General features: G+C 41.4%; 1 protein-coding gene across 1 annotated transcript; it reads left to right on the top strand.

Moving 5' to 3' along the window:
* On the top strand, window positions 1-27,641 carry lifra (LIF receptor subunit alpha a). Its single transcript, XM_014172648.3, has 18 exons — window positions 1-211; window positions 4,945-5,096; window positions 5,303-5,439; window positions 5,668-5,821; window positions 10,393-10,668; window positions 10,873-11,002; window positions 11,719-11,849; window positions 12,000-12,145; window positions 12,787-12,940; window positions 13,546-13,610; window positions 13,846-14,068; window positions 14,794-14,979; window positions 15,115-15,216; window positions 20,504-20,653; window positions 21,364-21,501; window positions 22,821-22,914; window positions 23,412-23,478; window positions 23,608-27,641. The coding sequence occupies exons 2-18, from the start codon at window positions 5,033-5,035 to the stop codon at window positions 24,262-24,264; spliced, it is 2,874 nt and encodes a 957-aa protein (XP_014028123.2). The 5' UTR covers window positions 1-211; window positions 4,945-5,032; the 3' UTR covers window positions 24,265-27,641.
* Window positions 27,642-27,803: the final 162 nt, after the last annotated feature.

Genomic DNA, 27,803 nt, shown 5'->3' with positions numbered 1-27,803 from the left:
GTATCGTACGCCTTTTCCAGTAAATCCGACATTCTGGAATTCTGAATTCTCTATACTCACGGCGGACCAACGACCAGACAGTTAGCTCGTTGAAACTCACATTTCAACTCTCTTTAGATTTGTTTTATATCTAATATCCACCGGTTGTTGATCATTAAAAGGTTAATTGTTATAAAATACGATCTACTACGTGATCCCAGGTCGGCGTAAGGTAATTTCGGATATTTTTTTATTATTGGGTTAACTGAAGCGCTCTCCAAAACATGAAACAACATCATGTCTGCGTGTAACGGAGTTAGCTAGAAAGACAAATATAGCTTGCTGGCAAGTAGCCTAGTAGAATTTGGTTAAACTATAAACTAGTTAGCTAACGTTATAGTGAGGTTGTTATTATTATGGTATTGGTCTAGATACATTTTTGTACAGAATCATTGGTGTGTAGGTAGCATCAAGGCCTAACGTTAGCTACTTATCTAAAATCAACCAAATTATAAAACGTTAACGTTAGCTAAAGTAAAGGCCATGGCATGTTTTGAAATACAATGTGTATTATAATCATAACTAACCTTACTGGCTATCATGAGTTTGATAACTATTTACTTCTATTCATTTATGGTTAGCTATTTGAATATGAACATAGCTAACGTTAACTAACGTTAGTTTAGTAAACCAGGTATCAAAAACAGATTTTGCTAATTTTAATAGGCAGGTAACGTTAGATGGCTAGGTAGCCCCCCCACCATACAATTGCATTAATGTCCTTAATACCTAATATTCAACCATTATTTATATTTTAAAAATCTCCAGAAATTACATTTATTTTAACTAAACTAAGTTACGAAATACATTGTTAACAGTACTCACTGGTGTTTTGGATTGTCAATGGAATGGCCCGTTACTACCTCTCTGTACATGAACACATGCTAGCTACCTCAATATGTGTTGATTTACAATAGTTATTTATCACTGAATAGTGTCAACTAACAAGCTAGTGCATGTAGGCTACATAATAATATTAAGTGGATCTAGAATGGGAGGTACGGATCACTTGACTCAAAAACAATCTTTTGGTATCTTGTTCAATGGTACATTTTGCATTTTAGCACAGTTTTCAAGATGGAGTACTTTCAGTACACAGCTTAAACTGTGATCATAAGGCTTTCCTCTAGCATCCCAGCTCTGACTCAACATGACTTAAAATGCATCAAAAGGATGCGGTGTGAATTGTTCGACTTGTGTATATAAAAATGCAATGACCATGTTCCTTTTCTCACTCGGCTGATTATTTACACAAGTGGAAGAATAGTTCTGTGTTCAAGTGAGGTGCTGCTGCAAGCTTTTGAAGTTATACCCCTTTTCATTTAGGATACGTGCTAGCCTTATTATTCTGTCTGTCTCTCATTGTACTGTATATTTTGATAGTGAGTTGTATTTTCCCCAGAAAGAGAACAGATAGAAAGACAGTGTTAATCTCTAATTAGTTGGTTATGTTCCTAAGACTGCCAAGGACTCGATCTGCACCTTCCAGTAAAACAGAAGCATACTGCTTCACATCCTTGGTTCCACAGAAATGCATTACTGACCATGTTTTTTATCGAAAGCAATCAGTTGTGGTGTTTGTGGTCTCTAGGGATTTGATGCTGTAGACATAGTAGACATAGCAGCCAATATTGGTTCCTCTACTCTGGATTTGTACTTCCTTCTCCTTATGGGACTTTGCACTTGTGTGTTTTATCACTTCTGTCTTCAGTGTGAATTCTGAGGTTGTTTGGATGTGAAGGGTCACTTTATTATACACATCATTTCTGGGGGATGTGTGGAGCCAAACCATGCAATGCATGAAACAACTGTCTTTTTTTTTTCACCTTCATTTAACTAGGCAAGTCAGTTAAGAACAGATTCTTATTGTCAATGTTAACTGCCTTGTTCAGGGACAGAACAACAGATTTTTATCTTGTCAGCTCAGTGATTTGATCTTGCAACCTTTCGTTTACTAGTCCAACGCTCTAACCACTAGGCTACCTGCTGCCCCATGTCTTTTTCATTTTTTTTTTTGTCATTTTAGCAGACGCTCTTATCCAGAGCGACTTACAGTAGTGAATGCATCCATTTCATGCATTTTTTTTTGTTGTACTGCCCCCCCGTGGGAATTAAACCCACAACCCTGGCATTGCAAACACCATGCTCTACCAACTGAAGGGAGATCTGCTTTAGGGCTGGGCTCTATTTTTCCTCACCTGTAGACTCTTTTATTTTCTCATAATAGCAAACCCAGTTAACTGCCTACAATGTTCCTTTAATGGGTTTGGTAGAGATGGACACTCCTTTAAGTTACGGTTGTGTTATCATTGTAATGCAGGTTGATAGGCCTGCTCAAGCTTGTCCCAGGGAACTGGACCGACTGGAGTGGCGTCATGACAACATCACAACACGATGTTACATCTAATTTGATTTAACCCCAAATCTCGAGCACATAGATGTGTCACACCTAAGGGCATTTTATAGCCTGCTCCCAGAACTGTTTCTGCTATCATGTCAACTCCTTGTATGTTTGGTATGACAGTGAATTGACATGATAGGACCAACAGATCTGGGACCAGGCTACATTTAACAGCAGTCGGATCTTAATTTGAGCCAGTTTGCTACAGCATGAAAATAATCCTGGAGCAATAGGAAATGTGAATTAATATGTGGATTATAATTAATGGCAATTTTTGGGGGGATGGGTTGATACATTTCTTTTATTTATTTGGGGTCATTCCACCTCAAAGTACAAAAACCATGATTCTGACACCCACCATCTCAGATTGTTCTGAAATTGTTTCCCTTGTTAGAAACAGATAAGATTAACATTCCTGCAACATTATTTGTGGAAATATAATTTGATCTCTGAGAAATTAAGCTAATTGATGCACCCAAATTGGCCCTTTTAAATTGATAGGATTCATATAATATTCAATAAATAAAGTACCTAACATCCGATTTGGATCAAACCTTTTTATAACAATGAGTTAGACACGAGGAATCCAAAAAACTGGTCAAAAGCCACCCACGGACACACCACGCCAATTAGTAATTGAAGCTGTTGGGTTTACAATGCCTTCAGAAAGTATTCACACCCCTTTACTTCTTCCACATTTTGTTGTGTTACACCCTGAATTTAATATGTATTAAATTGAAACAAAATACCCCATAATGTTTAAGTGGAATTATGTTTTTAGACATTTCTACAAATTAATTAAAAACGAAAGACTGAAATGTCTTGAGTCAATAACTATTCAACCCCTTTGTTACTGCAAGGCTAAATAAGTTCAGGAGTAAAAATGTGCTTAACAAGTCACATAATATGTTGCATGGACTCTCTGTGTCCAATAATAGTCTTTAACATGATTTTTTGAATGACTACCTAGTCTCTGTACCCCACACACACATACAATTATCTGTAAGACCCCTCAGTCGAGCAATGAATTTCAAACACAGATTCAACCATAAAGATCAGGAAAGTCCACCTATTGGTAGATGGGTATATATTAAAAGAAATAAAAAAATAAGACATTGGTTATTCCTTTGATCATGGTGAAGTTATTAATTACACTTTGGATGGTGTATCAATACACCCAGTCACTACAAAGATACAGGCGTCCTTCCGAACTCCGTTGCCGGAGAGGAAAGAAACCGCTCAGGGATTTCACCATGAGGCCAATGGTGACTTTCAAACAGTTACAGAGTTTAATGGCAGTGATAGGAGAACTGAGGATAGATCAATAACATTGTAGTTACTCCACAATACTAACCTAATTGGGAGTGAAAAGAAGGAAGCCTGTACAGAATAAAACATATCCCAAAACATGCATCCTGTTTGCAACAAGGCACTAAAGTAATACTACAAAAAATGTGACAAAGCAATTCACTTTTTGTCCAGAATACAACGTGTTATATTTGGGGCAAATCTAATATGACACATTACTGAGTACCATTCTCCCTATTTTCAAGAATAGTGGTGGCAACACCTCTATACTTGAAAATATGGAGAGTGGTACTCGGGCACACACTTTCTGAAGACACTGTATGTCCCATTCAACATCCTGATAATACCAGGTTCTGACCACTAGATGGTGGTGTTCCAGAGAAATAAAATAATTATCACATGGAAAAGCATCATCTAGTGCTCAGAACCTGGTAATATCACGATGTAGGCTGGGGCATAAACCTAACAACTTAATAAGATTCTACATATGTACCACTGCACTAAACACATCTGGCTATGTTCATGTGTAATGGAATAATGAAGAATCTGATCTTCATAGGCCTATCACTGTCTACTAAAAGCTCACTTCAACTTATTCACATGCATGTAATTACAGTCTGACGTTTCTCAAAACAAATATAGCAATTGAATGACATTTTAAGCAGAAGCAAGTCAAGTCATCCAAAATGTTGTGGCTCCATGTAGGAGGCTAATCATAACATCTTGTACCTTGTTAATTATTAGGCTATAGCAAGCGCTTACGAGTTCCCTCTGCTCTCTTTGTAAAGGGATGTGCACTAAGGCCTTGTGCCAGAGTTAGGCTACTGCAGGCAAATCTACTTTAGGGGAAATGGGAACAATTTGTCCGTGACATTTTTTTACTAGTGCAGCTGCTCGTTGTATATTTATGCCAGTCACAGCATTTTTTTGTAGACTTGAAATAAAACATTACATTCTCTTGTACATAGTAGTCTAGTATTTGTTGCTACTCTTTCTCGAAATTGAAGTGGCTCTGCTGAATTCAAGTCGGAACAACCACGCCGACTTGTGTCACGTCATTATAGGGTGTCTGTAACTGGCATTGTAATTTTAGGGTCTCAGGTAAATCACATGATAAATTACGTGATGGAGAGACTAAGGCTCTTTTATTCATATTTTAATTTAGTCTAATATTATCTTATTGTGTGTGTCGACAGGGAGTGCTGTTGTCTCCCATTGCCATGTATCAACTGCTGTTGCAGTAAACCACAGACTGCATCACCTGGAAGGATCTAACTAACCACCATGCCAAGTCTGTTCTTCTGCATTCTGCTCCTGGGCCTGAGGGTCACAGAGAGCCAGGCCAGTGGTAAGTCTATCCAGTGAGATGGGATTAGTGTTTATAACATATTATATAAGCCTTCTAATAAGACTTTATAAAAGGTTACATGCACATAACAAGTAATAAAGCAGCATAACGTTTTATTATCAGATAATATTGATGCTCAGGACTTGATAGAGTCACTAACTGAAGCGTTCTGTATTTGGGTTTTCAAACTGTCGATGGGTCTGCAGGACTCGCACCTCCACAGCAAGTGAGGCTGGATGCAGACAAGGAAACACAAAAGCTGTCGGTCACGTGGGAGGACGGCCACGCCTCCACCTTTGACGTGGAGATTCTACGCACTGAACTCATGGAGATTGTGTTGAATGTAAGTGAAGTATTACGTTTGATCAAGACTGTGTTTTAATTGAAAAGTATATTGTAACAGATCCTTATGCTTTCTTAGCGTCGGTAGGCTACATGTTCACTTGTAGTGTCTTGCTCTTCAGTCGTGTCTCTTGACTGGAGCACGTGCTATTGTCGTGGGTGGGATCTGAACCCTGGTCTCCCGCTCAGGAAACCAACGTCTTAACAATTCCACTATTTGTTTTGGTAGGAGACAGTGGGTGTAACAGAAGACCAGAGCACAGGGAAGCACCAATGGAACTGGACCTCTCCAGTACCCCTGGAGTGTACCTCTCTGTCGGTCAAAGTGCGCTCCAGAGACGGCCAAGATGTCAGCGAATGGAGTTCTCAACAGATACTTCCAGGTTGGTCTCTCTCTGCACACAGGGGGGGCTTGCAACACTCTCTATATGTTGTTCTTCCTAGAGGAGGGTAAGATTCACACAATCAGACGGGAATGAGCACATATCCGGAATCCTCCAATCAGAATTTCTGGAAAACCTGGGGATTTTGGGGAAAGTTCCTGGAATTTTGCAAAAAAAAACAGGAATATCACATTTTCACCATTATGCATTATGTACTCAGAAAACAATAGGTGTGGTGAGCTGTACATGTCCTTTGTATGGAGAGAATTGTTTTGATGCCTTTTTAGATGCCAGTAATGTCTGGTGGTTTAGGAGGATTTGATGACGATGTGAGTGGATGGGTGTGGTATGGTGTTGTGGTTGTTGCAGACCTACTGAAACTAATTGTCCCTCTGGAATAAATAAAGTCTTTTTACAGTGGGGCAGGCCTATGCCGCCAAAGTCAGGGTTTCTTCTGCATAGAAAAGTATTGGGCGTGTCGCCTAAGTGTTTTTTTGTGGCCGCCTATGTCCAAACAGTAAAAAAAACATTCAGTGTGTGTGTGTGTGTGTGTGTGTGTGTGTGTGTGTGTGTGTGTGTGTGTGTGTGTGTGTGTGTGTGTGTGTGTGTGTGTGTGTGTGTGTGTGTACACACACATATATACAGTGGGGGGGAAAAGTATTTCATCCCCTGCTGATTTTGTACGTTTGCCCACTTACAAAGAAATGATCAGTCTATAATTTTAATGGTAGGTTTATTTGAACAGTGAGAGACAGAATAACAACAAAAAAATCCAGAAAAACGCATGTCAAAAATGTTATAAAATGATTTGCATTTTAATGAGGGAAATAAGTATTTGACCCCTCTGCAAAACATGATTTAGTACTTGGTGGCAAAACCCTTGTTGGCAATCACAGAGGTCAGACGTTTCTTGTAGTTGGCCACCAGGTTTGCACACATCTCAGGAGGGATTTTGTCCCACTCCTCTTTGCAGATCTTCTCCAAGTCATTAAGGTTTCGAGGCTGACGTTTGGCAACTCGAACCTTCAGCTCCCTCCACAGATTTTCTATGGGATTAAGGTCTGGAGACTGGCTAGGCCACTCCAGGACCTTAATGTGCTTCTTCTTGAGCCACTCCTTTGTTGCCTTGGCTGTGTGTTTTGGGTCATTGTCATGCTGGAATACCCATCCACGACCCATTTTCAATGCCCTGGCTGAGGGAAGGAGGTTCTCACCCAAGATTTGACGGTACATGGCCCCGTCCATCGTCCCTTTGATGCGGTGAAGTTGTCCTGTCCCCTTAGCAGAAAAACACCCCCAAAGCATAATGTTTCCACCTCCATGTTTGACGGTGGAGATGGTGTTCTTGGGGTCATAGGCAGCATTCCTCCTCCTCCAAACACGGTGAGTTGAGTTGATGTCAAAGAGCTCCATTTTGGTCTCATCTGACCACAACACTTTCACCAGTTATCCTCTGAGTCATTCAGATGTTCATTGGCAAACTTCAGACGGGCATGTATATGTATTCTTGAGCAGGGGGACCTTGCGGGCGCTGCAGGATTTCATACCTTCATGGCGTAGTGTGTTACCAATTGTTTTCTTGGTGACTATGGTCCCAGCTGCCTTGAGATCATTGACAAGATCCTCCCGTGTAGTTCTGGGCTGATTCCTCACCGTTCTCATGATCATTGCAACTCCATGAGGTGAGATCTTGCATAGAGCCCCAGGCCGAGGGATATTGACAGTTCTTTTGTGTTTCTTCCATTTGCGAATAATCGCACCAAATGTTGTCACCTTCTCACCAAGCTGCTTGGCGATGGTCTTGTAGCCCATTCCAGCCTTGTGTAGGTCCACAATCTTGTCCCTGACATCCTTGGAGAGCTCTTTGGTCTTGGCGGAGAGTTTGGAATCTGATTGATTGATTGCTTCTGTGGACAGGTGTCTTTTTTACAGGTAACAAGCTGCGGTTAGGAGCACTCCCTTTAAGAGTGTGCTCCTAATCTCAGCTCGTTACCTGTATAAAAGACACCTGGGAGCCAGAAATCTTTCTGATTGCGAGGGGGTCAAATACTTATTTCCCTCATTAAAATGCAAATCAATTTATAACATTTCTGAAATGCGTTTTTCTGGATATTTTTGTTGTTATTCTGTCTCTCACTGTTCAAATAAACCTACCATTAAAATTATAGACTGATCCTTTCTTTGTCAGTGGACAAACGTACAAAATCAGCAGGGGATCAAATACTTTTTTCCCCCACTGTATATATATATATATATGTATGTATGTATGTATGTATGTATGTATGTATGTATGTATATATACATATATGTATGTATATATACATATATATATATATATGTATGTATGTATGTATGTATGTATGTATGTAACCGATGTGAAATGGCTAGCTAGTTAGTGGGGTGCACGCTAATAGCGTTTCAATCGGTGACGTCACTCGCTCTGAGACCTTGAAATAGTTGATCCCCTTGCTCGGCAAGGGCCGTAGCTTTGGGTAGCGAGGCTTCGTGGGTGTCAGTTGTTGATGTGTGCAGAGGGTCCCTGGTTTGAGCCCAGGTAGGGGCGTGGAGAGGGACCGAAGCTATGCTGTTACATATATATATATATATATATATATGTATGTATGTACTGTGATGTGAGCGAGTGTGAATGTGTGTGTGTGTATATATATATATATGTGTGTGTATGTACAGTTGAAGTCGGAAGTTTAGAATGATTTATTTCAGCTTTTATTTCTTTCATCACATTCCCAGTGGGTCAGAAGTTTACATACATTCAATTAGTATTTGGTAGCATTGTCTTTAAAATTTTTAACTTGGGTCAAACATTTTCGGTAGCCTTCCACAAGCTTCCGACAATAAGTTGTGTGAATTTTGGCCCATTCCTCCTGACAGAGCTGGTGTAACTGAGTCAGGTTTGTAGGCCTCTTTGCTTGCTTACACACCTCTTCAGTTCTGCCCACACATTTTCTATAGGATTGAGGTCAGGGCTTTGTGATAGCCACTTCAATACATTGACTTTGTTGTCCTTATGCCATTTTGCCACAACTTTGGAAGTGTGCTTGAGGTCAATGTCCATTTGGAAGACATATTTGCGACCAAGCTTTAACTTCCTGACTGATGTCTTCAGATGTTGCTTCAATATATCCACATAATTTTCCTACCTCATGATGCCATCTATTTTGTGAAGTGCACCAGTCCCTCCTGCAGCAAAGCACCCCCACAACATGATGCTGCCACCCCCGTGTTTCATGGTTGGGATGGTGTTCTTCGGCTTGCAAGCTTCCCCCTTTTTTCTCCAAACATAACGATGGTCATTATGGCCAAACAGTTCTATTTTTGTTTCATTAGACCAGAGGACATTTCTCCAAAAAGTATGATCTTTTGTCCCCATGTACAGTTGCAAACCGTAGTCTGGCTTTTTTTATGGCGGTTTTGGAGCAGTGGCTTCTTCCTTGCTGAGCGGCCTTTCAGGTTATGTCGATATAGGACTGGTTTTACTGTGGATATAGATACTTTTGTACCTGTTTCCTCCAGCATCTTCACAAGGTCCTTTGCTGCTGTTCTTGGATTGATTTGCACTTTTCGCACCAATGTACGTTCATCTCTAGGAGACAGAACGCGTCTCCTTTCTGAGCGGTATGATGGCTGTGTGGTCCCATGGTGTTTATGCTGATGAACGTGGTACCTTCAGGCATTTGGAAATTGCTCCCAAGGATGAACCAGACTTGTGGAGGACTCTAATTTTTTTCTGAGGTCTTGGCTGATTTCTTTTGATTTTCCCATGATGTCAAGCAAAGAGGCACTGAGTTTGAAGGTAGGCCTTGAAATACATCCACAGGTAAACCTCCAAATGACTCAAATGATGTCAATTAGCCTATCAGAAGCTTCTAAAGCTATGACATAATTTTCTGGAATATTCCAAGCTGTTTAAAGGCACAGTCAATTTAGTGTATGTAAACTTCTGACCCACTGGAATTGTGATACAGTGAATTATAAGTGAAAAAATCTGTCTGTAAACAGTTGTTGGAAAATTACTTGTCATGCACCAAGTAGATATCCTAACTGACTTGCCAAACTATAGTTTGTTAGTTTTCATGACTCCAACCTAAGTATATGTGTGTGTATGTATGTGTGTGTGTGTGTGTGTGTGTGTGTGTGTGTGTGTGTGTGTGTGTGTGTGGCGTGTGTGTGTGTGTGTGTGTGTGTGTGCGTGTGTGTGTGTGTGTGTGTGTGTGTGTGTGTGTGTGTGTGTGTGTGTGTGTGTGTGTGTGTAGGAAAGATAAAAGCTCGACAGGCAGGAGTATTTTTTTTGTCATGGCTTGGTGCCCATATTGATTTTGTTATGTTCAAGTCATTCAGATACCATGGCAAAAGGTGTAGAATTGCAGGTAGGCCTAATTTGCTTTAAAACAGCTATATGTTATTTCCACCGCATGGCAAAATGTGTAGAATTGCAGGAAATTTGCATTAAAACAGCTAAATAAGAGGGCCTCTTCAGTGTTCAGTCAGCGACCGTACCATTGGTGATGCCCACCACTCCATTTTGATCTCCATTTTTTTTCTTCTCCCAGGGTTTGACCTCCCGGACAACACAGACTCACAAATGTACCCAGAGGGGAAAACAGTTCCCGTGGGCAGCAACATGACGTTCTGCTGCATCGTGGAAGAGGGTCAACAGTTTGGAAGCCTGTGTTACAAAGACACATGTGTGAAAGAGAACATGCTGAGTAGGCGGACCTACGCTATCACGATGACCAATCAGGGCCCGTCCAACCCCTCCGGGACCAATGTGGTCTGCAGCAACGAGAAGAAAATGATTATCACCGGCGCTGTTGTGTTTGTGGGGTGTAAGTCCACTTTGTAGTGTTGCTTCTACTTTCTCGTACTGTCGTGTTCAATGTAGAATTCTCTACATGCAAACCCTCAAACTTTCACTAGTAGTGAATCAATCGCGGCTAAGCTGCATTGTATGTCTTATCTATTCTATGTGAATGTCTATTGGGTAAACATGTTAAGATTGTCCTTGACCATATCCCCCCCACCATCTCTAGACCCCCCTCTGCCCAGTGACTTGGTGTGTGAAACCCATGACCTGATCTCTGTGGACTGTCAGTGGTCAAAGGGCCGAGATACCTACCTGTTTGGAAAGACCCGTCAGACGTACTACACCCTGAATGGAAGGTACAGTCTTACAAGCATTCACATTTCATCCTCTATGTTTCCTGAAGGTGCAATTTTCAGAAATCACTCTGCCATTTCCTGGTTGCTAAAATTGGAATAATTCCCCTAATTTCAGTTTATGTGAGAAAACAAGCACTCGGAGTGTAGAGAATCATTGTATCATCTAAACCGCTGTGAAATATATTTTCAATAACCAAAATATTTTATTTTCAGCTGTTTGAAACTGGTGTACAAAACTGAAAGTAAAAGACGCAAAAACTAAACTTAAGCATGGGAAGCAGCGAAATAGTGCACATAGATTCTTAGACTTGTTTTCAATGTGAATAACAGATCTATAACTCACATTTCTATGTGAATTTGGTTGGGTCGCCCAAAAAAGTTACATATTGCAGCTTTAGATATGTCTGTGTTGCAAATGGCCTCTAGTCAAAAGTAGTACACTGTATAGGGAATAGGATGTATTTTATGACTTGTACCTATTGCATAACTTGGCTATTAGAGGGGGGGGAAAAAATTACATTTACATTTTAGCAGATGCTCTTATCCAGAGCGACTTACAGTAGAGTGCATACATTTTTATTACATTTTAAATACTGGCCCCCCGTGGGAATCGAACCCACAACCCTGGCATTGCAAGCGCCATGCTCTACCAACTGAGCTACATACTTCCAATAATGTCTACTTTCATCCCTTTTCATTGCCATTGGAATGTTCAGGAACTGCCCAAAAGCCAGGAACAGCAACATGCGTTGTGGTTTGGAGCAGTGGGATGGGAACTGGACCCTAGTCGCACGCAACCTGCTGGGCGAGTTCAGGCTTACAGACGCAGCCGAGCTGGGTCACAGAGGTCAGTGCTGCTGTTCGATACAGTCTCATTATTACTAAATATTATTCATATTAGATGACTATGTAAACCTCAATACAACAAGTCCACAGCATCAGCAGTGCTGCAGAGCAAGGTCTTTATACACTCTTTTGAATGTGATGTTTTTGCCAGTCCGCCCAGTAGCCCCTGTGAATTTGACCACCCCAGAGGTCTATAGCTGGAATGCCAGTGTGGGTTGGCTCTGGAAGTATAATGGTTACGAGAGGCTGTCCCTTATCTGCCAGGTGCAACGGACCAGCCACTTGAACAGCAGCACGGTGAGTGGACTTAAAGGGGATTATTTATCCAATATACATGTTTGGGTTACATTAAAGGACAAGTTTGTTGGTTTCTTTTTTTGCGAATTCACTTGGTTTTGAGAAACTTACCCCACCAGCTAAGTGAAATCACAAAACAGGTGTCTGTCTGGGCACTTTTATAACATGCCATTTACATCAAATGAAGATTTGGTTGAAAAAAGCAAACAGGTCCTTTTAATCTTACCTTGAGTTGTGTCTGTAAGCCAGTAGTGACAGCATCTACAATAATATGTTGTTTACCTTTGCTACAGGCAGTATCTAGCATGATTTAGCATCATCCTCAAAAATGGATGTAATCCAATATCCCTGATGTTACCAAACGTCCTCACAAATGTGTGTGATCCATTTTTGGAATGTTATTTAAATGATAAGGGAGTACAGAGAGTAAGGAAGTTAAGAGTTAGACATTTAAGGGGGAAATTGGAACATCTCAAACGATTCGACCACTACCGCCTTTATTCAGTTCTATTTGAACAAGGCAGTGACCATGAAAACATGTAGGAAAGGATCATGTGAATAGGTATATGACATTTAAATAATTTATTGTATGCTTATGGCTTTGTGTTGTCTTAAAAAAAAAACACATAAAACGAATCTAGCAAACCTACACTGGTTACGGACTGAACACAGTGGTACTGAAGGACCTGCAGCCCGATGAAAAGTACAGCGTTAAGGTTCGCTGTGGATCCCAGAAGAACTTCTGGAAATGGGGAGAGTGGAGTTTGCCGCTGAGTTTCCATACCAAAATGGACCGTAAGCACACACCCCTGTCATTGGAGATATTTTTGTGAACATTATTTTATTTAAATATAAATAGTGGTATTGAGATGAAATGCTATACAGAGGTATACACTGACAGAGATGATATATAAATCATACAAAACATCTATAAGAAATGCAACAATCGCAGTAACATTTAACTCTGAAATGAGACTTGACATTCCATTGACTAGGAGCTGCCTTTGACCTGGTCATGACGCATTGATATGTTTGGTTACATGGCATTGCTGTTTCCACACATACTGCTTTCATTAGACAATAAGGAAAACACTGAAATACAGAACTAAACACTTTTTTTAAAGATGGAATTCTGCAGTGGGGGAAACGACGCCACTAGTGGCTCCACTACCGTTGTTATTGTTTTTGTTTTGTTGAGGAAGCAGAGCTGGGGAGCATGGTGCATCATGGTAAAACATGTTGCAGTACATATACTGCTGTTCTGTCACGCATGTCAGAGGGGAAAAAACAGTGTTCATTATTTGCAGTAACTTCTGTGTTGTAATGTCGCCAACGGCCGTGGCAGTTTCACCATTAAGGATTACCAGCTTTAAAGCTCTGTTTGTTTTCTCCTGCGCCAGGCCCGGTGGCTCCTGACATATGGCTGTGGATGGACAGCGACAACCTAGGCCGTGTTTTGTGGAAAGTGAGTACTACCTAGCTGCTTATCATAATATTCTGGGTTTCTGTGTGTGTGAGTGGTCATGTGAGAAAGTAGCTACAATACTAAGGGCCTTTTTCTAGACTAGTCCTGGATTTAAAAGTACTTTCAATAGAAATACTCCATTAAGCATATTGTTTTTGTCTAGCACGAGCCTTAATCTGTGTCTGCAAAACTGTTCCTAAATGTACTTCTCACCGGCTATGCATTTCTCCTTAAGCCTCTAACAAAGAGCGAGAGCCACGGCCAGATCAGCGATTATGAAGTGATCCTGTGGAGCCCCGAGGAGAACAGCCAACAGACTCTCACCCTCCCCCAGAGCGTGTATAGTCTCCCCATCAACGTGACTGACCGCGGGAGTAAAGTCACGGTCACGGTCACCGCTCGGAATCCTGCAGGAGTCTCCCCCCCAGCGAACATTGTCATCCCCAGACACTTGCCAGGTAAGAATGGGGGGGGAAACGGGTCGTCATCCCCAGACACTTACCAGGTAAGAATGGGGGAAAACGGGTCGTCATCCCCAGACACTTACCAGGTAAGAATGGGGGGAAACGGGTCGTCATCCCCAGACACTTACCAGGTAAGAATGGGGGGGGGAAACGGGTCGTCATCCCCAGACACTTACCAGGTAAGAATGGGGGGAAACGGGTCGTCATCCCCAGACACTTACCAGGTAAGAATGGGGGGGGGAAACGGGTCGTCATCCCCAGACACTTACCAGGTAAGAATGGGGGAAAACGGGTCGTCATCCCCAGACACTTACCAGGTAAGAATGGGGGGGAAACGGGTCGTCATCCCCAGACACTTACCAGGTAAGAATGTGGGAAAAGGGTCGTCATCCCCAGACACTTACCAGGTAAGAATGGGGGGGGAAACGGGTCGTCATCCCCAGACACTTACCAGGTAAGAATGGGGGAAAACGGGTCGTCATCCCCAGACACTTACCAGGTAAGAATGTGGGAAAAGGGGGGCCGGATTCAGCGTCTCAGAATAGGACTCCGGATCTACGATCAGTTTGGCTTTTGAAATCATCAATGATAGGGCACTCGTGCTCTGAGCCGCTTTATGAATACTTACCTTGGCTCCTTTACACATGTAACTTTAAAAGTGATGCATGTTGGGAAAACTAGGGCTCTTGGACTGAGACTGAACTCTGACTATCTTTTAGATGCAGAGGACACCACCATCTCCAAGGTCGCATTCAATGGCAGTGGGTTTCCCCTGTCCTGGGTGGCCCATGCTAACGCTAGCTGTGGCTACGTGGTGGACTGGTACAACACTAGCTGCACACAGGACTGCAACGTGGAGTGGACCAGGGTGGCAGCGGACAACACCAACACCATGGTTCAATCCGGTGAGTCTGGGATGAGAACCTTTTTTTTTTCAAGTTTACATAATCGATGTAGTGTGTGACTGGCCCATCTGCATTTGCCAGAAAGCCAGTGTATCACGGAGTGTGTCTCAATAAATACTTTTTTCTCCTTCGCAGGTAACTTTTTTGCAGGAGTGAGATACACGTTTTCTTTGTATGCCTGTTCATCGGAGTCCACTGTGTTGCTAGAGAGGTGGCATGGGTACATGCAGGAACTGGGTAGGTTGGCTGGCAATTGAATGACTGCAATTGAGCATATTGTATTTGTCTTTTCTGGGAAATTTTACTCCAAAAAACACATTTCAGTATTTTGTTCGTTAATACACTATGCTTGGTTAAAACCTCTTTGCGCTAGACGTGTCTCAAGCGCCCCACCTCGACAACATCCGGTGAAATTGCAGAGCGCCAAATTCAAATGACAGAAATTGTAATATTAAACTTTCATGAAAATACAAGGGTCATACATCAATTAAAAGATAAACTTCTTGTTATTCCAGCCGTGTTGTCAGATTTCAAAAAGGCTTTACGGCGAAAGCACACCATGCGATTATCTGAGGGCAGCGCCCCGCATACAAAAGTATTAAAAACATTTTCCAACCAAGCAGATGCATCGCAAAAGTCAGAAATAGCAATAAAATAAATCCCTTACCTTTGAAGATCTTCATCTGGTTGCAATCACAAGGGTCCCTGTTACATAACAAATGGTCCTTTTGTTCGATAAAGTCCTTCTTTATATCCCAAAAAGGTATGTTTATTTGGCGCGCTTCATTCAATAATCCACCGGTTTCCCCTCGTTCAAAATGCATACAAAATGAATCCCAAACGTTACCAATAAACTTGGTCCAAACTAGATGTCGACCGATTAATCGGAATGGCCGATTAATTACGGCCGATTTCAAGTTTTCATAACAATCTGTAATCGGCATTTTCGACACCGATCATGGCCGATTACATTGCACTCCACGAGGAGACTGAGTGGCAGGCTCACTACCTGTTATGCGAGTGCAGCAAGGAGCCAAGGTAAGGTGTTAGCTAGCATTAAACGTATCTAATAAAAAACTACCAATCTTAACATAATCACTAGTTAACTACACATGGTTGATGATATTACTAGTTTATATAGCTTGTCCTGCGTTGCATATAATTGATGCGGTGCCTGTTAATTTATCATTGAATCACAGCCTACTTCGACAAACGGGTGATGATTTAACAAGCGTATTCGCGAAAAAAAAGCGCTGTCGTTGCACCAATGTGTACCTAACCATAAACATCAACGCCTTTCTTAAAATCAATACACAAGTATATATTTTTAAACCTGCATATTTAGTTAATATTGCCTGCTAACATGAATTTATTTTAACTAGGGAAATTGTGTCACTTCTCTTGCATTCTGTGCAACAGAGTCAGGGTATATGCAGCAGTTTGGGCTGCCTGGCTCATTGCGAACTGTGAAGACTATTTCTTCCTAACAAAGACAGCCAACTTCGCCAAACGGGGGATGATTTAACAAAAGCGCATTTGCGGAAAAAGCATTATCGTTGCACGAATGTACCTAACCATAAACATCAATGCCTTTCTTAAAATCAATACACAGAAGTATATATTTTTAAACCTGCATATTTAGTTAAAAGAAATTCATGTTAGCAGGCAATATTAAACTAGAGAAATTGTGTCACTTCTCTTGCGTTCATTGCACGCAGACTCAGGGTATATGCAACAGTTTGGGCCGCCTGGCTCATTGCGAACTAATTTGCCAGAATTTTACGTAATTATGACATAACATTGAAGGTTGTGCAATGTGACAGGAATATTTAGATTTATGAATGCCACCCGTTAGATAAAATACGGAACGGTTCCGTATTTGAATGAAAGAATAAACGTTTTATTTTCGAAATGATAGTATCCGGATTTGACCATATTAATGACCTAAGGCTCGTATTTCTGTGTGTTATTATGTTATAATTAAGTCTATGATTTGATATTTGATAGAGCAGTCTGACTGAGCGGTGGTAGGCAGCAGCAGGCTCGTAAGCATTCATTCAAACAGCACTTTCGTGCGTTTGCCAGCAGCTCTTCATTGCGCTGTTTATGACTTCAAGCCTAATCAACCTCCGAGATTAGGCTGGTGTAACCGATGTGAAATGGCTAGCTAGTTAGCGGGGTGCGCGCTAATAGCGTTTCAAACATCACTCGCTCTGAGACTTGGAGTAGTTGTTCCCCTTGCTCTGCAAGGGCCGCGGCTTTTGTGGAGTGATGGGTAACGATGCTTCGAGGGTGGCTGTTGTCGATGTGTTCCTGGTTCGGGGCGAGGAGAGGGACGGAAGCTATACTGTTACACTGGCAATACTAAAGTGCCTATAAGAACATCCAATAGTCAAAGGTATATGAAATACAAATGGTATAGAGAGAAATAGTCTTATAATTCCTATAATAACCTCAACCTAAAACCTCTTACCTGGGAATATTGAAGACTCATGTTTAAAGGAACCACCAGCTTTCATATGTTCTGAGCAAGGAACTTAAACATTAGCTTTCTTACATGGCACATATTGCACTTTTACTTCTCCAAAACTTTTTTGCATTATTTAAACCAAATTGAACATGTTTCATTATTTATTTGAGGCTAAATTGATTTGGTTGATGTATTATATTAAGTTAAAATAAAAATGTTTATTCAGTATTGTTGTAATTGTCATTATTACAAATAAATAACTAAAATGGGGGGAAAAATTGGCCGATTAATCGGTACCATCCTGTTTTGGTCCTCCAATAATCGGTATCGGTATCGGCGTTGAAAAATCATAATCGGTCGACCTCTAGTCCAAACATGTCAAACAACATTCGTAATCAATCCTCAGGTACCCTAATATGTAAATAAACAAAATTTAAGACGGAAAATAGTATATTCAATTCCGGAGATAAATAACCAAGTGCGCGCCCTCACCGGAGTGCTTCACAATCATTTTCCAACCAAGCAGATGCATCACGAAAGTCAGAAATCGCTTACCATTGAAGATCTTCATCTTTTTTGCAATCCCAAATGTCCCAGTTACACAATGAATGGTGGTTTTGTTCGATAAAGTCCTTCTTTATATCCCAAAGATGTCAGTTTATTTGGCGCGTTTGATTCAGAAATACACCTGTTCTAACTCGCCCAACATGCCTGCAAAGGAATGTAAAAAGTAACCTGTAAACTTGGTCCAAACATTTCAAACCGTTTCTAATCCAACCTCAGGTACCCTAATATGTAAATAATTGATCAAATTTAAGACGGAATAAACTGTTTCCAATACCGGAGAAAAACACATTCACGTGCACCAAAATACTAGAGTCCTTCTGAGTGACACTTAGAAAGAATACGAATACTTCTTCATTTAAAAAAAAATAAACATTGAACAATTTCTAAAGACTGTTGACATCTAGTGGAAGCCATAGGAACTGCAATCTGGGTCCTAATAATTCTGCTTTCTTATAGAAAAGCATTGGAAAGTCGAATGACCTCAACAACAACAAAAATCTAGGATGTATTATCCTCGGGGTTTCGCCTGCCAAATCAGTTCTGTTATACTCACAGACATTATTTTAACAGTTTTAGAAACTTTAGAGTTTTCTATCCAATACTACCATGCATATGCATATCCTAGCTTCTGGGCCTGAGTAACAGGCACTTTACTTTGGGCACCTCAGCCATCCAAACTTCCGAATACTGCCCCCTATCCCTAAAAAGTTTAATTATATATTAAATTGCTTAGATCATAGGAATCACTGTGCTGCCATATTTATATACCTATCCAAGGCCTTAGATACTGTCGACCATCCCCTACTCATTCAACGGTTGTCTAAAATGGGCCTCGACCAGTCGTCTTGCAAGTGGTTTGGGAACTATCTGTCAGACAGGAGACCATGTGTGCTTTCTGATGGTGTCAAGTTACCTCGATATTACTAAAGGTGTCCCGCAGGGGTCGATTTTGGGACCTGACCTCTTTACTATTTATTTAAATAATATTGGGCTATTTGCAAAGACCTGTAACATTCCTCAGTATGCAGATCACACTTATGTACTCTATTGTCCCTACGGCTGACTAGGCTATGTTGAAGCTGCACTCAGATTTCGTCTCTTGTTGATTTAAAATTGTTACTTAATGCGGGAAAAATGAAATGTTATGTTTTTTCATACGAATGAGCTAGTTAAGAAGCAGAGATTTAAAGTAGGCTTCTTTTATAGAAATAGATCGTGCCTCTCCCTAAACAGCAGGAAGCAGATTGTACAGTCAACTTTCCTGCCTGTTCTTGACTATATGGTGACACTATTTATTGGAATGCAGAAGCCACTACTCTTAAACCTTTGGATGCCGTCTACCATAGTGCCCTTCGTTTTATCACAGGAGACAGTTTTAATATGCATCACTGCATCCTGTATCAAAAGATTGACTGGTCATCATTAATGTCCCGTAGAGCGTTCCATTACTCCATTTTTGTTTACAAAGCTCTACTACCCAAGTTTCCAACCTACCTCACTTCACTGTTAAAATATAAAAACATGAGTTATCAAACACGTTCACAGGGATGGTTAACTCTCAAGGTTCCACTAGTTAGTATTGATCTACAGTGGCAAGAAAAAGTATGTGAACCCTTTGGAATTACCTGGATTTCTGCATAAATTTGACATAAAATGGTGTTCATGGGAGGACACCATGGAAAAAGCCACTGCTGTCCAAAAATAACATTGCTGCACGTCTGAAGTTCGCAAAAGAGCACCTGCTGGCAAAATATTCTGCGGACAGATGAAACTAAAGTGGAGTTGTTTGGAAGGAACACACACCACTATGTGTGGAGAAAAAAATGTACAGCACACCGACATCAAAACCTCGTCCCAACTGTAAAGTATGGTGGAGGTAGCACCATGGTTGGGGCTGCTTTGCTGCCTTAGGGCCATGACAGCTTGCTATCATCGACGGAAAAATGAATTCCCAAGGTTATCAAGACATTTTGCAGAAGAATGTAAGGCTGTCTGCCAATTGAAGCTCAACAGAAGTTGGGTGATGAAACAGGACAGTTTGGGCAGTTTAGGACTTCGATGTTGAGTGGATTTAATGAGAATTCATTGTATTTGTGGTGTTTGAAGTTGTAGTATTGATTCTGTATGTCATTTTTATGGATAATTTAGAATTTGTGGAATTGATCTCCTCAGGGTAGCATTGTAAATGAGACCCTGGTCTCAATGGGTTCCCCTGAATAAATAAAAATCAAATAAAAAACACATATGGTCTCAACAGTTTAAGATTAATTAAAAAGTGTGCTGATGAAGGGTTTTGCGTCATATGATGCATTTTCTATTACCACACTTTCCTTCTATGTACTAAAAGTGCTCTATCTACCGTAGCAAACCTGACGGCTGACATGTACAAGTGGACTAATGAACAAAATACTCAAATATGTTTTGAGTGAACTATTCCTTTAAATATCTCCTTGTCACATCTGACCCTCCCTCTCCCCTCCTTTGCAGTCCCATCTCGGACCGTCCCCAGGCTGTCACCCAACCAGGAGGGCTCTGACGTCCAGCTGACCTGGGATCAGATTCCACTGGAGCATCAGAGAGGCTTCATCCTGGGATATACCGTCTACCTGACCAATGCATCCCACCTCACACTACTGGGTAACCCTTCAGACTTACCCTACTGGGTAATTCTTCGAAATAGCCCCAGGGCCTGGATTTATAAACGTCTCAGAGTAGGAGTGCTGATCTAGGATCAGACCCCCCCCGTCTAATGTTATTCATTACGATATAAATCAAATAAATATAAAAGGCTAAACTGATCCTAGATCAGCTCTCCTACTGTAGGACACTTTAGGAATTTGTGTCATTCAGTTAAATCATTGACAGAATGCTGGTCTGAGCTAGCTAGGTCCCAAGGCTGTAATCAGAAAAACTCTGCCTCACACTATGGATTACAGAGCTGGGCCATATGGACAAAATCGATATCGCGATAAATTGACACATTTATGGCGATAAGGATAAATCTGCGATAAATCTGCGAGCAAATAGAATGGCATCAAACCATGTGTTTGATTCCGCTCTAGTCCAGTCCTCCCCAATTAAGGTGCCACCAACCTCCTGTGACATACATACATACATACATACATACATACATACATACATACATACATACATACATACATACATACATACATACATACATACATACATACATACATACATACATACATACATACATACATACATACATACATACATCTCTCCCTCAACAAGGACATATCAGTGGGCTGTGTTTAAGCCTCTCATCTAGAGGAACTCACCAGTGTTAACCATGGACAACATCTATGTTTCCTCTCTCTGATTGACAGCCAACATCACAGATCCACAGCTCACCAACCACACAGTCAGGAACCTGGTCCTAGGTTCCTACAAGTTCACTGTCAAGGCCTACACCGCAGCAGGGGAGGACGGAGGCGCCATAGTGTCCATCTCACTGGAGCCCTACAGTATGTTCTGTCAACATTCTCTCACAGTTCTCACAGCCGTTTTAAGGCTTCACTGTATGTTCTGTCAATGTTCTCACAGCCGTTTTTAGGCCTCACAGTTTTACAGTATGTTCTGTCAATGTTCTCACAGCTGTTTCTATGCCTCAGTTTTTTACAGTATGTTCTGTCAATGTTCTCACAGCTGTTTCTATGCCTCAGTTTTTTACAGTATGCTGTCAATGTTCTCACAGCTGTTTCTATGCCTCAGTTTTTTACAGTATGCTGTCAATGTTCTCACAGCTGTTTCTATGCCTCAGTTTTTTACAGTATGCTGTCAATGTTCTCACAGCTGTTTCTATGCCTCAGTTTTTTACAGTATGCTGTCAATGTTCTCACAGCTGTTTCTATGCCTCAGTTTTTTACAGTATGTTCTGTCAATGTTCTCACAGCTGTTTCTATGCCTCAGCTTTTTACAGTATGCTGTCAATGTTCTCACAGCTGTTTCTATGCCTCAGTTTTTTACAGTATGCTGTCAATGTTCTCACAGCTGTTTCTATGCCTCAGTTTTTTACAGTATGCTGTCAATGTTCTCACAGCTGTTTCTATGCCTCAGTTTTTTACAGTATGCTGTCAATGTTCTCACAGCTGTTTCTATGCCTCAGTTTTTTACAGTATGCTGTCAATGTTCTCACAGCTGTTTCTATGCCTCAGTTTTTTACAGTATGCTGTCAATGTTCTCACAGCTGTTTCTATGCCTCAGTTTTTTACAGTATGCTGTCAATGTTCTCACAGCTGTTTCTATGCCTCAGTTTTTTACAGTATGCTGTCAATGTTCTCACAGCTGTTTCTATGCCTCAGTTTTTTACACTATGCTGTCAATGTTCTCACAGCTGTTTCTATGCCTCAGTTTTTTACAGTATGCTGTCAATGTTCTCACAGCTGTTTCTATGCCTCAGTTTTTTACAGTATGCTGTCAATGTTCTCACAGCTGTTTCTATGCCTCAGTTTTTTACAGTATGCTGTCAATGTTCTCACAGCTGTTTCTATGCCTCAGTTTTTTACAGTATGCTGTCAATGTTCTCACAGCTGTGTCTATGTCTCACTGTTCTACAGTATGTTCTCTCACATTTGTTTGTTGTACTCTTGGATTAGAATTGATCAGTGCTGTAAGTAATGTGTTATTATTTGACTGCTAGTATGTGTAGCAGTCATTCTGTGAGTTTCATGGCAGTGGTTTTAGTCTGCTCCGATTGAACCAGGATGCAAAGATATGTAAAAAGAGTTTTATTTCTCCAGCACAGCACCATGGCATCTCTAATATTTCCCTTTCTTTCCTGTAGCCTATTGGCTGATCATGGAGATCCTGGTTGCTCTGGGCGCCATGACCTGTCTCCTCATCGTCATCACCATCGCTTGCTACAGGAAGAGGAAATGGTAGGCTCGTGTTTCTCACTGCTTTGGCAGAGTCAAAAGGAGTAAGTTGAAGTTGCCCATAGAGACGCTGATCTTGGGTCACCTTTGCATTTACCGGCCATTAATGGTTATAAAGCCATCGGATTGTGGGAGGGGAAGCTGATCCCATATCTGAACCTAGAGGGAACTTCACCCCGGAGCCAGTAAAAACTAAATCACCAACACCAGATTGTCTGTTATAATTAAGCAATAAGTCCCGAGGAGGTGTGGTATATGGTCAATATACCACGGCTAAGGGCTGTTCTTATGCACGGCGCAAAGCAGAGTGCCTGGGTACAGCGCTTAGCTGTGGTATATTGGCCATATCACAAACCCCCGAGCAGTAAAAATAAATGTTTTACATACCCATGGTATACGGTCTGATATACCACGGCTTTCAGCCAAATCAGCATTCAGGGCTCGAACAACCCAGTTTATAAACAGAGAATAACGTTCTGTTTTTTGTTTTTCATGAAAAGGGTGAAGAAGGCCTTCTACCCTGAGATTCCAGAACCCAAGCTACCAGGAGAATGGGGGATAACACAGGTAAGCTCTCTGTTCTTATCCTATCAGTGTGGCCTAATCCCTTCTAGTCACTGGGTTCTCTTTCTCCATCTTCACCATCTTGTGGAAAACATGATGCCAGGCACAGGACTAATGTGTGTTTGTTTCCAGGGGACGTTGGACGTGAAGCCCTCGCCCCACAGCATGGTGCACATCGTGGAGGACTCTGTGTGGGACTCCAGCAAGGAAGCTCTAGTGACCGTTCCCGAGGAGGATGAGGAGGGTACAGGCGACGAGGCGGCCGACACCGACGAGCCCGCCTCGCTTCGCTACTACAACCAGGTGGTGGAGGAAGGCTCCTCCTCCCAGCGTCGTCCTCATGCTTCCGACTCCTCAGCCTCCTCCACCGGCTCCATGGATTCAGGACACACCGACGTTACCTACACCGGCATCCAGACCTCGGCCTGCTCCCTGGCCCCGATGGCCCATTTCCAGCCTCAGCCTGATGCATCCCAAGGCGTTGGCGGTGGAGGTTACCGGCCCCAAATGCAGTCTGCATCATGCCCCGAGGAGCCCCAAACTGGCCCTGAGGAGCACCTTCAGCCCCCTGAGGGCTCTTTTGGAGGGTACCAGCCCCAGTGCTCCTGGAAACAGGACTCTCCCGAGGCTGATGGCGACGGCGGCGGCTTGGACCAAGCCTGCCTGGGCAGCCCTACCTCTGTCACCTCCTCCCAGTTCCTGCTCCCTTATGATACCTCAGAGGAGGGCAAGGAGCACCCGTCATCAGCAAGCACCTGGTTCCACAATCTCCTGACGGGCAAACCCTGAGGCAGCCCAGTGTCATGACGACGAGTCATGAGCTTCACGCCCAATTCGCCACTGCCTTCTCTCACCTTCCCAACCGGCATTTGTTGATGTTACAATACACATTTCAATGTTATGTTTCTAAGCTCATGTTGGTGTGAATTTACAAATGGACACTTAAGAGAACACTAATTACACTAATCCTAGTTTTGCTGGACTGCATTTGTGGAGATTGAGCAGTTTGTGCTACTGAAAGGCATTATCGTTCAAAGAAAGTTGACAGCATTTTCTAAAACATATGCCCTGAAAATCACCGTGACGTCTGCTACACATACTAGCAGTTAGATTCTAACATTATTAATGAAAAGGTCTGAATTACTTATTGTTGTCCTCTGGAACTTTCTGGAAATAGCAAATATTCACTGAAATAAGCTAGTAGTATATGGAAAAATGTACTATCGTGTTATATTTTGTTGTGTATTTTTGTGTTTTCGTTCCAAGCCAGGGGCATCAGAAGGTGCCCTTGCTAAATGTGGAAGATAAGTTAGTTCCCCCCCATTGTTTTAAGTATGCATTTGAAAAACACCACTTTTCACTTGCACATTCTAAGATATAACACAATTTTTTCTGTGTTTTGCATGGTTGTATTGTTAGATATATTCCAGATCTGTTGGGCCTCCACCATTGAACTGTTGATTGTTCTACAGCCCTTTACCAAATCACGTCTTGACAGTTTAAACAAACATAAGTGTTGCCTTGAAAATGTTGTGCTTCCAATCATTTTGGCCTGTTTCGACAAACCTTTTTTGCCTTGTAAATAGATAGATATGGGGTATCAAAACAACTGAACACATTATGCAGAATTGCATCATGGGATCTGGAGTTTACCCTCCAATGGAGTGGGATATGGATATAGAGGTAGTCCTCCATAATAGTGCATTGCAGGCTTGGGGTCAATTTCAATGTAGTCAATTCAGGAAGTAAACTCAAATTGCAATTAAAACATTTCCTCAATGCTTTTCAACAAAAAGGAATTGGACTTTTCTGTTTACTTCCTGAATTAAAGCGGAATTGACCCCAAGCCTAGCGCAGTTTAAAAATGGATTATTGGCCAACGGTTTTACTTTGAAATAGTGATTAACACTATTTTTGGCATTATTCAGACATACTACATATGCCTATGGAATTGTTACTGTGAAGTGAAGACACATGCCCTACGTAAATACAGGCTTGGGAGTTATTGTTGGTAGAGGAACAGCTGTTCTAAGTTAGCCTGGATCGCTAGTTGAAGTGGTTGCAGTGGATTTGCTGTGAGTGCCTGTTGATGTGTTTCAGGGAGATCCAGATGAACGTGTGTATAGTGTATTATAAACTGGGTGGTTCGAGCACTGAATGCTGATTGGCTGAAAGCCGTGGCATATCAGGTTATGACAAAACATTACTTTTCACTGCTCTAATTACGTTGGTAACCAGTTTATAATAGCAATAAGGCAGCTCGGAGGTTTGTGGTATATGACCAATATACCACGGCTAAGGGCTGTGTGCAGGCACTCCGCGTTGCGTCGTGCGAAGAACAGCCCTTAGCCGTGGTACATTAGCTACCCCCTGGGGCCTTATTGCTTATAGTATAGTATTTCCTGGGTTGTTGTCAGAGAATACAGGACAATCTGGGAGCTGGTGTCAAACTTTCCAGCGAACATTGATATCTTGTCGTAGCCTGGTCCCAGATCTGTTTATGCACTTGCCAGCTCCATTGACAAGGAGCTTGGCATGATGTCACTCTTCCATTTTCTGAGCACCTCCAGCAACAAAGCTTTGAGTACTACTGTGACATATGTAGAAGGTTAATAGATTAACCATAATGAATGGTTTTAATAGACACGCTCCTCTGAAGTTGTCTTCAGTGTTAGAGACTAACCTAATGCTATGCGTTAACATTTTGTTGATTTTGTTTAACTCTGCACTTTTCCTCTTTCTCGGAAGTTAGTTACTTTTCTTTTTATATATCGTAAATTGTGTATTTCCTATCTTCTGTCTCGACTCTGTTCTGGAGTTCTAGAAGTCTAGGTTTTTGTTGGGGGGGGGGGGGGGTCAACAGACAATGTATCCATCTTGTTAGGTCTGTTACGTTACAGGGTTTGAATCAAGCCATATCACTCACTCTGATGCAAGATATGTATTTGTCCAAACAGTCCTTGTAATGGCATTACTGACAGCTTCAGCTTGCTTGGGTTGTGTTGTAGGGATTTATAGTGATAGGAATGGTGATGTCTGCTAATGGCTTCTTGTTTTGCCTGTAAGTTTGTGCATGTTGTATAAGCTATTAACCATTTAAGAGTGGAATTTCCTTCAACATCAATATAAGGAAGATATATACTAAATATGTACACACTAATAATGACATTGTGCTTGACTCATGTCTTTCAGAAAAGGATGCAGCTCTTATTCTTAACACTGAAAATGCTTGGTTTGGTTATGCCCCAAATGGTACCCAATTCACTATATAGTACACTGCTCTACATAGGGAGTAGAGGCACACAGTGGAGGTTTCATAATACCCATAAAACCTAGCAGTAAAACAGGGAAATAGTTCTAATCGTTTTTCCACCATTCATTTTTCCCGTAGTGGATTTTAGAAACAATTAAAATAAGGGCTGTGTTTAACGTAGGCTTACCCTGGTGTGACGTTTTAATAACCATGCAAATCTCTGTCGGACAAGGTGACTCATCAATATATTCGTCAAAATGTACTCTCAGATTTCGAAAATACTAATTAGCATCAAAGTAGATATCATACAAAACTACAAATCCCTGCAAGCTCTTGCATGTCGTCTCTATAAAAGTGGCACAAGACAGTTCACAGAATTTACCATTTAAAGAAATGTAGCAAATTTATTCATTACTACATTTGGCTTAATCCAGAGATTCTTAACTTTGCCTCGATTCGGCGGTCTCGTCCAGATCATCATGGCATTTGTAGTTAGCCACATTAGCAGCTAATTAGCATTTCATTTTGGGTGGGTGAATATGTTGATAAAAGTCACCTTGTCCTAAAGAGATTTACACAGTTATCAAAACGTCCCACAAGGGTAAGCCTACACGAAACACAGCCCTTATTTTAAGTGTTTCTAAAATCTACCATGGGAAAAATTAATGGTGTAAACATGTTTGGAACCATTTCCCTGTTTTGACCGCCAGGTTTTATGGGTATTATGACTCATAATGTGGTACTCTATAGGGTCCCATTTTGGGAAGCAGCCTTGGTTTATTGGAGAAAAACACTGAACATTTCTTCAGGAAGATTATCAACTGATCAAAATTAGAACACTACTTGTAAACACTGCTAAGTGCTAACACTGCAATGTAACCTGTTTTTAAGGCAATAAAGAAATTAAAACCTCTCTTACTGTCAATTATTTTACAACAAGAAACTCAGACATATATATTGTATTTCAGAAAGGTACAATTGGGTGTAATACTGAAGTATGTATCAAAGGTCACCGTTTCTACCTGTTGATTTATCAGTTTAAATGGCTTCCTTTTGCAAATGTTTACCTGTATGT

This window comes from Salmo salar, chromosome 24, assembly GCF_965601325.2.
Source record: "Salmo salar chromosome 24, fSalSal1, whole genome shotgun sequence".
NCBI lineage: Eukaryota > Metazoa > Chordata > Actinopteri > Salmoniformes > Salmonidae > Salmo > Salmo salar.
This window is presented reverse-complemented; position numbering and strand designations above follow the sequence as displayed.